The 16526-nt window shown below is 34.1% G+C and overlaps 1 protein-coding gene across 1 annotated transcript in view; it reads right to left on the bottom strand.

The window, feature by feature from the left end:
- Positions 1-14763, bottom strand: part of LOC106461547 — a 20385-nt gene extending 5622 nt beyond the window's left edge. The window contains exons 1-3 of the mRNA XM_013921386.2: positions 14319-14763; positions 12325-12392; positions 11640-11695 (exon numbers count right to left, since the gene is read on the bottom strand). Coding sequence (XP_013776840.1) covers positions 11640-11695; positions 12325-12392; positions 14319-14516 — 322 coding nt within the window. The 5' untranslated portion in view covers positions 14517-14763. The remainder of the gene's footprint in view (positions 1-11639; positions 11696-12324; positions 12393-14318) is intronic.
- Positions 14764-16526: the final 1763 nt, after the last annotated feature.

The raw sequence follows: 16526 nt of genomic DNA, 5'->3' as shown, positions 1-16526 counted from the left end.
AATATTTTTTTTTATATCCTGATTGTTAAAGAAGCGTATTCTGGTGAGTCGATTACTGCGTAGATAAATTCTCTTTGAATCTTTGTGTCAGTTTACCCCTAAAACGTTGGATACACAACCTCCATATGGAATAGAAAATATTTTTTTTTATATCCTGATTGTTAAAGAAGCGTATTCTGGTGAGTCGATTACTGCGTAGATAAATTCTCTTTGAATCTTTTCACAAAGCTACACGAAAGCTATCTGCGCTAGCCGTCCCTAATTTAGCGGTGTAAAACCACAGGGAAGGCAGCTGTTCATCACTACCTACCGCAAACTCTTGGGCTACCAACGAATAGTGGGATTAACCGTCACATTATAACGCCCCCACAGCTGAAAGGGCGAGTATGTTTGGTGGGACGGGGATTAGAATCCGCGACCCGCAAATTGCGAGTCGAGTGCCCTAACCACCTGGCCATGCCACACCAATATAAGCTTAAATACTTCCAAACAAGAAACTAGAAATGTCGGTAAACAGAAATTATTGGTTAACTAAAAGGTTCTAGGTGGGTTTCTATAGACTTATTATACTAAATATTACATATTCTACCTACTAATTCTAATGTTTTCTTAATTTTTACTGTGTTTTCGATGTTGTAAAATAGGATTAGCACATTTCTGAATCACTAGCCGTAAAGTTCAACTTAATGTTTTTGTCTGATTTTTTTAAATGTATACAAGACATATTTGTATATTATAATTTTTGTTAAACATAGCTGTAAACACTATTCAATAAATTTGAATTTTCTAAAGGTGCAACTTTGCAAGTATTTGAAGTCGTAAGCAATATTGTAGATATAGTCATTTTTTTGTAGTTTGAACAGTAAATGTTTTTGGAAGTCAAGAGATATTTTTGCATAACTCGATAACTATGGGGCATCATAGTTATAGGTAGCTTTAGGTCTTTATTTAAGTGTATTTAATAGAAAGGTATTGTCGAAACTGTGCGTGTCATCATAAAAGTTTAAATTAGAACTTCGGGCTCTTATTTCAGAAAATAATCAAATCCCAATTACAGCATGTAATACTCCGCAATAAGAATAAACAAACTCCACTTTGTGGCATATGAAGAAGAGAATAGACTAAGTACTTGAAAATATTATGCAATTCATAAATGTACCGACAAACCCATTCCAGGCTGTAATGATCCATTAGTATAGTATGTATTATACCACTTTGCCTACAATGTACATACTTAAGTGTATTTTTTCAGTTAATGTTTGGATAAAACCTTCATATATTTATAGAAACGATTTTCACATCAGTGAACGTCATAAATGTTGTGGTTAATATTATATTTGCGAAAGATGCGAGAAACTTAAACCATACAACCGTTAAATATAAGTGGAAAAAAAGACCCAATTGGCTGCCTTGGAGGTATCATTGTAAAGATCCTAGGAAATGGCGTAATATAGATTCGATTCCAGATCAAAGATCGAAGATAGAAAAATCGCTAATTATCTGTGTTTGATTAAGGTTTCCACAAACTGATCTTCCTCTATCTTTGCAACCGCTCTTCCGAAGTTCAATATAAACATTTCTCTCGTTTCCTACCCGAACTTGTATTTAATGACTGCCGCCAGTCTAGTTGTGTACCAACTATTTTCTGGCTCAGGCATGCGAGATTTTAATATCAAAAGCGACATAAGACACATGACTGACTTCATCTTTAAAGTAAAGGTTTTTATTACGCTTACCATTGAAGACGGCCTTCGCCAAAAGGAAATGAATGCTTGCATGTGGTAGTGGTGTCTCGTATCTACGTGATTTAATCTTCACCACGTGACTGGTTTCTTCGCTGTTGCTACATTTTAGTAATTCAACTCCAACAGTGTTAATCAAAACGAGAAGACAAGATAAAGGCTTAAAGGCTAGTTGCTACTTCAAACGTCTAGTTTTTCTTATGAGCAGTACCAGCAGGAAAGAACACGAAAGCATTTTGTGTTTTGATCATTTCTTTCAGAATGGACAAAAACTACATTTGATGAAATTTACCGATGAAAAAATTAGGAAGAGACAAAACATTTTGGACTGTATCACCTATTCATGAGCAAAAGGAGCGTTATTATAATCACTTTTTGTTTGTTTTTTATTAAGCGATGGCTTACGGATAATTTACAGAATCTCTAAAAGTTTGAACAAAATAAGAATAGAATAATAGAGTAGAATAATCGGTTTTCAATAATATCAGGAGGAAAGTATCAAAGAAACATAGTATACATTTGTTCCTCACCAACAGGAGCTGATAACCGATTACCCATGTTTAAATACTTCTTAATGGTTTATTTATAAATTACGAAACTTAGACTTTGTCAACTCTAGTACAAACCACCAGAGTGAGCTATTAACAAAACAATCGAAAATACAGATATTATTAACATTACTAAAACTAATAACAATGAAAAGAAAAAGCAACAAATAAAATTAATTCTTTTGATAAGACCCAAAAAAAAGGAGTCGTAGCTTCATATCAGTCTTTTGTATTTTTTTTCTCGTAAAAACACAAACATGTTGTTCTGGAAAATTTAGTCTTACAGGTGCTAGACGAAATCCATTCTTAAGTTTGTGCATTCATAAGTCTCTCAATTAATATGTTATTTTTTCAATTCCTACATTGACATTAAACTTACACCATGCCACAAAGAATTGCAGAATTAACAAAAAATACCTGTTTTTAGCGGATTGTTGAGAAAGTTCATTAGAAAGGTTTTACATCGATACCCCCAATGTGTTTACCAATTTTTATTTCCTAGCAGTACTTACTAGTGCCAAACATTTGTTAAGTAAAGATGATCCTATGTTATTCAATACTTCGTGGTAATACCCTAAAGTGGCTCGCACAAAACACATAAAAGTTTACCTTATCAGATGGCGATGTAACATGCAAGCTACTCAAATTAGTGAATAAATATATAGAACGTCGAGTACGTTATAATAATGCGCTTTTGAAGTCTCACCATGTCGTTTTACGGGACAATTACGTTGTGGATTAGAAGTCTTAATTTCATTGCACTTATCAGTCTCAAAAGCACAACTCTAGCAAACCAGAATGAGGACTAAGGAACAGATAATTCCCCAGATACCTGATACATTAACAGTAAATGACTAGCCTACAGCTACAAAAGTTGAGTGTGTTATATTAAAACGGCTTAAGAACCTCACAACGTCCTTAAAATCCGGCAGCGTATTTCCCACTGCAAAATGGCTCTATCATAAGTATGTAATGTCCAAAGCAGACCACTCCTCCTTGCATGTTTTCATAAACCATCGAGTGTACGAGGGCGACGGTTTTTCAGTGTCCATTTTAACAGTCTGAACGCATGGAAATCCATAGGCACTGCGCCCGAAGACTGGAACGGTATGTTTTCGATTTGAATAGTACAAATATCCATTTTATTCTCCAGCTGCCTGAGGTAAAGTTTGAACGAATATGTTGCGGAAGTAAATTGTGTACACGTGCCTTGTGTCGCTTTTCTAGACTGAGATCCTTCATGATTATATTGTGTACTATTTCCTGGGCCTTGTGGACGGCTTTTGCCACTGACTTTTGTGTTCATGGATTCTCACTTGTTACAAGATGTTACATCTTGTTTATCACTTGTTGTTATTCTGTTTCTGAATGGTCCTAGTGACACAAGTTGATCAATATTCCTTCGTTTTGCAATGCCATTAAGTACAAAGGATAGTTCAGCCTTGGAAAATCTAAATCCCCGATCAGAACACATCTTCATGATCTAAGCGTATGAATATTTTGCATTGGAAAAGGTTGTTACATACCTTCTTAAAAGTAATAAATTTTCTGATAAAAGCCGTTCCTCCACGATTGTATATAGGCTGGGTTTGTCACATGAGTTGTTGATTTGCATATTCAAAATCATTTTAATATAGCATACTCCACCACCGACTGTTCAAAATCCACTGAAACATTATATATTGTCTAAATAGGTTTGTTTGTTTTTAGAGGAAATCTGTACTATGGGCATTTTGCGCTGTGTCCGCCGCAGGGATAGCACCACGAATTTTAGACTTATAAGTCGTCAAGCTTACCGCTGAACCTCTGGGGTGTATCATTGTTATTATTATCTTTATAGTAAATTAAAGGAATCCGTACTTTAATCCTTAGATTACAGCATAACTAATTTGAGAAAATTGTTCACAAATTTAGATTTTTATACACCATACTATCTTCCTCCACTGTTTTCAATTTCTTTATAACTTATATACTTGCAACAAACTAACGCCTTTTATAATGGATATAGAGTCGCATTTCAAGGCGTTTTTTGAAAAAAAGAATTCAATGTGGATTTACCTCTCCAAACTTGAAGAACGTAATTCGTGTTGATTAATCTGCACAAACAACACAATCATTATTTCTCAAGTTGGACACAACTTACTGATATTTCACCCAGCAGCATATTACATTAAAATAAATGTTCATGCAAAGAGCAAGCACAAAATTTAAAAGATTAAAACGTACACACAGCGTTGAAGTATTGCACAATAAACTTTGATTTATTAAAACGGTGCGCAGCTCCCAAAAGGCTCTACATGTTTCAATGTCATACTAAGCCTCCATCATCGGGAGTAAGAAGTTAAAAGTAGAATCTTTTTAAGGCTTTTCCCCCGTTTTAATAAAACTAATTTTATTGTGCAATATGTCAACGTTGTGCTTGCGTTTTTAATCATTTATCCGTGTGCGAGTGCCATCTAATTTAGTTTTTAAAAATTAACTTTTCATTGTAGCGACTTAACAGGTATCTGACGAGACCAACTTCCAAACGACTAACCAACCATAAGCAGTTGTTATCCAAATTGTGGTTATTCTAAAATATAATATACTGGTTGAAAGAGTTTATAATGATAACTTGCGTTGCAGTCTTAAGTAAGGTTTCATGTATGTCAGTTTTACAGATGTAAGATATCATACCGATAATAAAAAAAACAATAATTATAATAATTACAAACTATATCTCAGAGAAATCTGTTATTCAATACTGTACATGTTGGTTAGGAATATCTTGTAGTTTACTACCCATATTGGTTTCTTTGTAACGATAATCTTTTCATTAAAATGAATTATTTTTTACAGCTATACATCTTAGCTCAATGAATGAGTGAATATCTATTGTTTAGAAGTAAACGTGTGTGTCAACGATATTGATTTCATTTTTCTATAGAAAAGTTGTTCTCTTATTTCATTAAGAAGGCTTGACGCTTGCTGACATACGCTAAAGGCTAGTGGGAAAACTATAAAAAATGGTTTAAACATGTGAGAAAAGGAGTAAGTTTTTCTCGAATTTCTATCTTCTTCGCACCTGAAGTGGTGAAACTAATGACTGAGTCGTTGAAACTAAACATCTCTCTTGGACAGGTTAATGGTTGAGTGGAAAACGTCATTGAAAATTAGCACCTTTAATAGAAACGTTTGTGGTTGTCATGTCCCAGCCGGCCTGATGAGCCCTGGTTTGGGGGCGAAAGGCCTCGTCGGCACTGTATACGGCATATTTAGTGTGGTTAACATATTATAACATATTCTACTTTGCTTTCTTGCATAGGTTCTTAGAACTAGTTATATTTCTAGGAAATAAGCTGACAGTGGTAACACAACAATCAACATATAACACCTTTAATACGAGTTCGTGGTGAGCTAACGTAGTCGTTAAAATTTAATGATTTTTATAAGATAAGCTGATGTTAAGCTATTTGTCATCAAAATTCAACACCTCTAATAGAGCCCTAATAGAGAAGATGATGAGCTAACAAATTTGTCAAAAACGTAGCTTTGATTGGTATTTTTGCATATTTTTATATATATTTCCACTTACCCATGTTATTAAAAAGAATTAAAGTATACCTAGAATAATTTATTTAGTCATTATTAATATAGAAATAAACGATAAACTCGTACTTGAAAGTGCAACACATTTAATAATTTATTTAGTCATTATTAATATAGAAATAAACGATAAACTCGTACTTGAAAGTGCAACACATTTAATAATTTATTTAGTCATTATTAATATAGAAATAAACGATAAACTCGTACTTGAAAGTGCAACACATTTAATAATTTATCGACAGCAGTAAATAATTATCGAGTCACATTTCCACAAATTGAGTCAAGTATGTTTATCGAGTCACATTTCCACAAATTGAGTCAAGTATGTTGTGGAACAAAAATCTAAGTTATTGGTGATTTGTTACAAAAAATTCGTTTGAATCCTATCATCACTATTCTGTTACAGATGAAAGTTGTGATACTTGAATGAGGGATAGGAAAATGGCATATATATATTAAACGACCCCAAGCTAGATAAACAAAATATTTCCAGTAGTAGACATATTACAGAATAGTAGAATCACTCTTCTACGTAAGTGAAAAAAATACAGAATGAAAAATGTAACTAATTGATTTAATCCAATTTTTTTTGTTATTTATCTTCATAAAAAAGAAAACTTTCAGGGAAACTCAAACTCTATTCCATTAAATGAGAACGTTTTGCCTTACCTTGTTTTTGTCTCTCATAGAACCCCTTCCAAGCACTGCCATTTTCGTCTGTGTTTCCTCTTGCAGCCGTTTGAGAGAATTACCCTTAGGTCCAAGCAATTTACCAACAAAATTGAACTGAAAACCATAAGAAAAGTTTACTTTGAACAACTGATAACATGGGTACGTCATAATGACTTAATCCAGATTGTAATATAGATTAACCACGAACATTACTATGGTAACAAAATATTATTTGTATAAACGCGCATATGGAAAGACATTGTCGTCCCATTCCTTTGTTTATTTTAATGTGTTCTCTAATGTAATGTACTTTTATAGACAATATTGTTTTTTTGCTATCTATATAACAAGAACTTGTTCATATTGCACTGCATTTCTGCTTCACTTCACGACATTTGAAACAGCAAAGGAAAGATGGAATATCTATTTCTAATAAGCCCATATATTCGAGCCTATTTTTATTTCACTTACTAAACTAGCTAAGCATGTTTAGCAAATCATTTTCTAAAGTATGAAAAACGATACTATGCAACTAATCAATTTATTGCTAATAAAAACGCACCAGTGTCAGTAAATATATATATATACACTTTAACTGAAATAAAATAAAACTTTTCTGAGTGACCCGAGTAGCGTTTATCAAGAAAATAAAAACACGTTGATAAAAATAAAACACATGTTGTGTTTCGGCAAATCAAACTTTTAGCACAGCTGCATGTAAGAGGAAACTGACAAAATTTGATTTTTGTTAATATGTTTGTTTGTTTTGAATTTTGAGCTCTATGAAGCTGTTTTCCCAGCAATTTGTGCGAGTTCTGTCAATAGAGATGGCTGAGAAAGGCTCAACGAAGCTTACTTGCCGCTATAAGTTGGCTAAATGTAGTAACTGCCTGAACATGAACTCTTTGTAGCTAAATGTAGTAACTGCCTGAACATGAACACTTTGTGGCTAAATGCAGTACCTGCTTGAACACGAACACTTTGTGGCTAAATGCAGTACCTGCCTGAACATGAACACTTTGTGGCTAAATGCGGTACCTGCCTGAACATGAACACTTTGTGGCTAAATGCAATACCTGCCTGAACATGAACACTTTGTGGCTACCTACCTGAAAATGAACACTTTGTGGCCAAACGCGGTACCTACATGAACACTTTGTGGCTAAATGTGGTACCTACTTGAACATGAACACTTCTATTAAATTTGTGCAAGAGAAAGGTAGTCCGGCTAACACCCGAAACTCCATACCTTCATGGCCGAAATGATGAGCTCTTTTCACAGTTAAGTGTGTTTTTGAGGGTAGCAGCTCGAATATTTTGTCAGAGTACATTTTTTGTTTCTAACTTGAATACCTGAAGCCGTGACAGCCATCTGTATCCACAGCTAAGTGTGTTTTTGAGGGTAGCAGCTCGAATATTTTGTCAGAGTACATTTTTTGTTTCTAACTTGAATACCTGAAGCCGTGACAGCCATCTGTATCCACAGCTAAGTGTGTTTTTGAGGGTAGCAGCTCGAATATTTTGTCAGAGTACATGTTTTGGTTCTAACTTGAATACCTGAAGCGTGACAGCCATCTGTATCCACAGCTAAGTGTGTTTTTGAGGGTAGCAGTTCGAATATTTTGTAAGAGTACATGTTTTGGTTCTAACTTGAATACCTGAAGCCGTGACAGCCATCTGTATCCACAGCTAAGTGTGTTTTTGAGGGTAGCAGCTCGAATATTTTGTCAGAGTACATGTTTTGGTTCTAACTTGAATACCTGAAACCGCGACATCCCTCTGTATCCCGCCCTCTCCCGAATTCGGTTTCATTGACTCGTAGATTGGGTGTTAGATAAAAATGTGTATTATGCTTTTCTATATGCAATAATCAGAGGTGCTCATTATCTTAACAAGAAACTATTAAGACAATACATCCATAAATGCAATTACTATAAGGAAAACGATCTTAACAAAGAAAACAAAATATTGCACTAGTCGGTATTGTATAAAATCCGAGAAACAAAGAAATAAACGTACTTATACTATACAAATCGAAAATAAAATACGACAAAGTGAAGTAAACTTTACGAACAAAAGATATCACCATCAATTTTATTTTCTATATTGTTGATTCCATAAATTTCCCTCTGACAGCTGAGACTCATAATACACAACACATTATCTTCACCGTTTCACCGTAAACTATTATTTGTGGGTAAAGAACAAACAATAGACAAACTTATATATGTTTAAATTAGTAGCAGTTTAGTTCACACACACATACACGTTAAGGTTTAAAATATTTTAAACTATATGGGTCACACCTTAAGAGTTTATAAATACGAATTTTAAGATTTTACGTTTGAAACTTATTTAAAAAAAATACAAAATAACTTTAAAACATTATAAGACAAAAAATATCACTTGGAATTATATTTCAATCGTATTTCGTATCCTGTTTACTTAAGAAAAATATTTTACAAATATACGACTTATTCTTAATTTATTGGTAGCGTCAATGCTACAAATGATCGTGTTACAGTGAACTTAAGTCATATCATATAAACCGTATGATCTTAAATGGTATCTGCTGGGTTAGTACACAAGTAACTCATTTCTTACCGGCACTAAGAAAGGCTTCAGTTCAGTGAGAGCCACAGCCATGCGAGAGTACGCTTCGGCTGCAGGGGCGAAAGCTGTTATTTCCACATGTAAATCCTCGAACAGGTGTGAGAACTTCGGATCATTCGTCTGACGTAGTTCTTCTTCCTAAAGCCGTAAAGACACTGATCAAACCACGTGAAACCCAAGTCAATTTCATAAATACTGACTCTTTTCTTCCTAGTGTCTAACTACGCAGTAACTGCGAGATTTCCTGTAATATCAGGTTCGGATATACAGAGCTATATATACACAATGATTATATACGCATAGTCGTCTTTAATTTGGAAGTAATAGACTAGCCGGGGAGGCAACACATCGAAGTACACATCGCCAACTCAGCGTTATAATGACCCCGAAGTGCTGAACGCATTTTTGCAGCAATGATACTCGAACAAGGAACATTAGGATTCATAGTCTGAGCACGCTAATCATGATGCTACGCCTGGCTTCAATGTACATGGAATTGCTATAAGTTTCTTCCACATTTTGTGACTAAGTACTTCGTATCAGTAAATATTTAATGCAGACGAGAACCATATATTGTCTCAAGCTATGAATATAAAGTGATAAGCTTAAATTTGTTTAATGAACCAAGTCTTGTATTGTGTGTGACCACTACGGTATTTTGTGTGGCTATTGCAGAAACAGAATACAGGGTACTTAGCTATTGCAGAGACAGAATACAGAGTACTTAGCTATTGCAGAAACAGAATACAGGGTACTTAGCCATTGCAGTCTAGAGACATTACTTTCTTGACGACCTAATAGAATAATTGTAATTTTAGACTCCGTGTAAAAATCTACACCATTATAGATTTTTAGCAATAAAAAAAGACTATTAGGTTGCATGTAATTCAATACTACACAGAAATGTAACCTAAGGATAAATATCTAAACGAATCAAAATTATGCAGCTTAATTATACTTATTATCGTAGTAATATCTGAGTAAGAAGCACATTATGTTAATATAATAATAGGTAGGCAAACAACGCTTTATAAGGATAAGGAATAATTTTATTAATGGTGAAATATACTACATGTTTCGACAGAACCTTGGTGTGTCTTCTTCAGGTATGAATAGTCATTGAATAATCCTATGTACTAATTCATGTTGAATGTGAATTTGTTTGTCTGCGTACTGCTCCCAGTTTTAGAGCTAGAAGGACCAAAGTTCGTGAACAGGCAGACTCAGAATGTCCCGGATGTGTCCTTCTCTTGGTGGCGTAGTTCTGCTACCAAGGAGAGCTAAAATGCGCCCAAAACTCCAACCACACATGATGGGATCTAGGAGTAGGTGTTTTGGGTCACTGAACCTAAACTTAGGATCAAAATTTGGATCCTGAGGGCACCATTTTGAAACTGTGTTCATAATCCCAGTTTTTAGCGAGCGAGATGAAATGTGGCACACGCGTTCAGATACCACGGCCGGGTGTCCTAACGAAGTTTGTGATCGGGTACGGGCCCCCCTCTCTCCTTGGATAGTTATAGAAGTAATATGGGATAGTGGGGGAGCTTTATCGGTCCATTTGTACCCGTAAATCATGAGAGGACCTTTGAACTTCGCAGAGGAATGCGAACGCAACATATCTTCAACAGGTATTGACAAACTGGAATATTGGAGAGGCATACTTCCTATGAAATTACACAAGCATACCTGTTAAAGCAACATGAAAATGGGCAGGGCTACATATTAACGATACATGAAACTAGACAGGATTATATACCAAAGCCACACGTGTAGGCAGGAGTACACGTTAACATCACAAGAAATTGGACATTTTGATGGCCCATGGGACTGGACAAGACTATATGCTAATGTGTGACACATAGGATTACATCTCACATGGCGCTAAACAAAATTGCATCTTATTAACACATGGGAATACATATTACAATTACATAATGAAGACATCGTTACACGTTACTGACGTATAAAGAATTATAAACAATTACAGGTTAATGGCGCATGTCATTAGTCAGTAATACGTCGTACTAACGTGTAGAACTACATAGTGTTACACGTTACTGACATAAAACTACAACAGATGATTTTTCATGACTACACATACGGATGAAACACGGCATTACAGTAGTGCACCGTACTGAAATATCGAACTTTGTAGCGCTTCACCGTATTGACACAGGAAACTACGAGATAATTCTGAGTAAAACATTGCACTACACAATAATTCACGGTCTTAAAATACGGAACTACATAGCGCTACATCATGTTAACACATGAAGCTGAACATTACTGGCAAATGGAACTGCCTAACAGGTATAGTTACTTAAACTTGGAAATAACGATTACACAGTACTAGCTTAATTGTTGTATGTTACTTACACAAGTAACATCACATATTAAAACTCGAAACTGCACGATAACAAGATTTCAGAAATTTATTTTTATTTTTTATTCGCTCGAAAGCTTTTAAACGTACCTTCATGGTAACCGTTGTTATACACGTCTTCTTCATGTAGATCATAGTGTCCCTTGCTACCAATAAAAGTATAAGACATGTCAATTACACTTAACTACACAGAAGAATACAGTGGAGCATTAATATCAATAAGCAAATAAGTTATTTTTAAATGCTTTTTTTCGTGGTACACTAAAAACATTTGTAAACTTTTACAGATTCCAAATCTTGATAAATCGGAAAAACACTGACATTTTGAATAATTTACATATGGAAATTTCGGTGGACTAGGTTTATATAATCTGGTATTCTACGACATGTGGCAGTAGTAGCAAAACCTGAACATTTCCCTCGAGATTTGATAGCGTATTTAGAATGAAAGCTGATCTCTGTGCTTTCCCATTTCACATCTAGCAAACATATTAACCTGCAAGGAAGAATACGGGGGATGCATAAATTCATTTTACGCTATAGACAATGCTTAACTAAAAATAGAGCGCGTTAAAGGTATATTTAAGGTTATATATAAGGTTAGACAGAGGGAGAGAAAAGATATTCACATATATCTTTAAAAAAAAGTATCAAAAACATTTCTAATGAAGTGTAACAGAATATGTCTAAAAACAAATTTTCTTTTAGGAAATACTGTTATTTTTCATAATTCACAATTGCTACCTCGAAGAGATGAAAGAAGAAACTGACTAACCTAGTTGAGATGTAATCTTCGTCTACTACGTCATCTACGGCACCGTTGTAAAATTCTTCGTAGTAGGCCTGGAATTTGGAAGAGTTCCTAAATTAATTGGGTAGCAACGACACAGAAGTTTTTTGTTTTTTTATGAGGTAAGCGTGGTATATTCATTACTACTTTGTATCTACTTTATAACCTTTGACCTCGACAATGGACGCTTACAACAATATTGTTGATCACAAAAGTGAATGTTGAATATACTTTTGTAGGCGTTGTTAATGTTGTATTTTGTTAGCGTTGTAATGGATACATACTATGCTATATTAGGTCTTCATATTAAAGAATTATTATATTACTGAAGATATTGAAAGCGGTCGGTTACAACATAATTATCGGTCTTCTTATTAAACATTTTGTACTTTACTGATGGTCTTGAATGTTTATGATTACCAGATCGTTTGGTTGTGACATCACATGTTTAGTACTCCCCTAACGTATTTTTTTAACATAAAATATATTTATTAAATTATTTTCAACCCCTGATGTCTCGGCGGTCAGCTTGAGGGCTGATAACGCTAAAAATCGGGTTTCGATTGTTGTGGTGGGCACATCGCAGATAGCCCACTTGTTAGCATTGCGCTTAACAACAAAAACAATTTTTGAACTTTGTAGTCAAACGTTTAGAACACTGTTGATGGTCTTGAAAGTTGAAGGTTATTGTTGGTCTTGATATTAATTGTTTTGTGTGCTACTAATGGTCTTTTTACCTTATTATTTGATGTGTTTCAACATCCCTAATTATCTCAACTGTTCGCGAAAACGCTTATGACACACAAACCCTTTTACTTGTGACAATTATTACCACTTATCTGCATAAACAATGAACATTGGTATTTTTGACAAATGTTAAAGCATTCGTGTACAAGATATATGTGTACATTTTACCGTCTTTTGTTGTTCTAATTAACTGGGATAATGACCTTAGAACTAATTGTATCTTAAAATTTGACTCTTTATTCTTTTAGGCTGGCTGCTATGCTTGGAATGACAACTAAAATTTTAGAAATTATTGTATATTGTTAAACGTATCTATATGATTTTCAAGTACTGTTAAATGTATTTCCTATCTTACTTCATACTTAGCACCTGAAAATTATGAACAAAGTTGAGAATTAAGGTAATAGAGCTTGTTTCAAATAACAATATAAGCACGTCTACTGAAGTCACTGTGGATTTACCGAAACATAACAATTATGTTTGATAACCATATCACTCGATGAGTCAGCGATAAGTTTACGGAGCTACAACGCTAAAATCCGGGATACGATCCCCCCTCGTGGTCAGAGTGCAGATAGGCTATTGTGTAGCTTTATGCTGAAACAACAATAAAAAAACGATAACCATTTTTTATATACCTAAATAATGCCCTGAAAAATACGAGTACTCGTAATAACGAAATGTGGTCTCATCTAATACGTTGAAAACATCAAAGAATAGCTTTAGTACCCCATAAACACTGATTTGTTCGTGCTTGTCATGTTGGAATGAACTGTTTACTAATTCACCACCTGGACTTCACGTGTATATATATATGAATAAAGGAAATTTAACTGACGTTAGAACTAGTTTGCATTTGCTTTATGAATGTTCTTGCATCTTAAAAAGCAAGCAACATTCTTCAACATCAATGGAATCATACACTACACTCTGACTAGCCCACCTGAAGTTTCCCCTTCCATACGAATGCCTTTTCAACATTTCTGTCTACCATTGTTTCATATAGAAACACGACAAACAATTTCTGGTAGTGGGCACAGACTTATTCGCATTTATGTTTTTGTGTTATTTGGTTCATATGTCATATGGTTAACATGTAAAGCATCGATTGATTTCTTGCAACATGTGTTTATAAAACTCCACTCTTCATTAATGCTTTAAACATTAAAACCTTATATGTTATAAGCAGCAAAGTCCTTTAAAATCAATTTCAGGTACCATGTTTAACTTACGTAGCCATTTTCTTCGAGCAGTACAGGTTTTGCAAGAGTTGTATGAAAATGGCCACTTGCTTGGCTTCGGAGCACTGGCCGCCTCTGTTGGATTAATACTGGCTCGCCAGAGGGAACGAGTGAGGATTCGTCATGATGAGGTTGAATGACTCGTTTTAATGGGAGTGTCCTTCTACGAAGTCCAGCACCAGGGTGCATCACGTGTCTAGAAACACTCGGTCCGCCAACCAATCGATCTCTACCGTTCAATAAGCCTTGAGAATAAAGTGACAAAGGCAGTCTGGACGTTGGGGTTGTAAGTGTTTCTTGCCCACCAGATGGCGATGATAGCTGGTCAGGCCCTGTATTATCGAGTGTACTGTCTTGGTTTCTGTTCTTGTTCAAAATGGCTAATTCTCTTAGTTGTGTCTGGCGAATTTCATCATAGTAATCCTGTAAGGTGCAATTACAGGGTTATTAAATGTTCGATTGAAAATAAAAGAGTTAGTTAAAATGTTAAGTTAGTCCCTTTATCGATGCATCTTTCCTGCTTTTGTTGACACTTAACTTTTCATTCAATATACATATTATTTATCTTAACTATAATTTAGTCTTAACTGGAGAAATAGTGTGTTTGCGTAAGGGGTCTATTGACGTACAAACATTATGTATTATAAATCTAGTTTTAACGTTCATATTTTAATTATATTACGTAATATTGTATTCCTTACGTATTAAATCTGATAAAATATGCTACACTTGTTTGTAGTGTTACAATTCCTAAGCCATCTCGTTAACCTCACAAGTTGTTCCTATCTCGGAAACAAAACACATTGTCATACAAATACAATATCATAATACATAAAGTCCCTAATTCCAATGATAAGGTTTCAAAAAAAGTGGTAATTTAATAGTATAGAGAAACCAGCATATTATAAACGGTTGATAAAACTGTCTCCAACTTTCCATCTCGCCTAAAAGCTTGACAGGAGGAAGCAAAGTTTAATTGCTAAAAGCGTCAGAAAGTAATTACTTTAATGAAACAAGACCTTCCTTGCAGAAAGACCTGTAAAACCTCGATAACAAGAATTATGGAACAAAATACTTAGCCCGAACTAAGCTATAAATTAATTGTTTTTGATGATTTTTCGTATATAACGGCAGCTGCTATAATGCAAGATCGATAGCTTGTCTTGACGATACTTTTGTTATGGTTGAAAATTCAGAGTCTTTAAATAAATAACACAAGATAATCAAAGCCATGTTGCAGCTGTTCATTAATTCATACTTGAAATTAAGGAAAGAAAAAAGTAATGTTCAAACAAAACCTCATCTTGTGGAAAAGTTCGGAGATTTATTTTACTTTTACATAATATAACTCTACGTGTTACTGCATACATTTATAAAAGTTTTATCTTTATTTTGACAGCGTAAAAAAGTTATTGCACTCGCTTGCATATTACTAGTAGAATGTTTTATTTTTGCCTGCAAAACATCGACATATTTATTTTACTTGCGCATAAAAAATACTTTTAGATTGCATTACCAAAGTTTAAGTTCTTGTCTTATCACAATGAAACAAAATTGTTACTTTCTATACTGTGTACTTTCAGAATGTTTGCTTTACAGATAATGAAAATGAAGATCTGTGTAATCAGTCAAGTGCAAGTTATCACAATCATTCTGAATATATGCAGAGTTTACATATATATACATATACAAAGATGCACACACAAACATATACATATATATACACACAAACATATATACATATATACACACACAAACATGTATATACATATACATATATACACACAAACATATATATATATATACATAGATAAACAAACATATATACATATATACACACACAAACATGTATATACATATATACACACAAACAGATATATATACATAGCTACACACACAAACATATATACATATACATATATACACTCAGATATATATATACATATGTACACACACACAAATATATATATATATATACACACACACACACATATATACATATATACATACACACACATATATGTATATACATATATATGAGATTAGTTTGATTTAATTTTTGACCGGGTCTTGCTCTATACTTGGGCAATCAGTGAACTTTCTGAAAACTACTTTTAAAAACCACGATGGTTACTCGGATCTTTGTATTCATTGCTTATTTAAAGCAAGAATTCTCATTTCTTAAAATACCGTTAGGGG

Source organism: Limulus polyphemus, unplaced genomic scaffold, assembly GCF_000517525.1.
Source record: "Limulus polyphemus unplaced genomic scaffold, Limulus_polyphemus-2.1.2 Scaffold39, whole genome shotgun sequence".
Taxonomy (NCBI): domain Eukaryota; kingdom Metazoa; phylum Arthropoda; class Merostomata; order Xiphosura; family Limulidae; genus Limulus; species Limulus polyphemus.
Note: the sequence above shows the minus strand (reverse complement) of the source record. Positions and strands in the feature narration are given on the sequence as shown.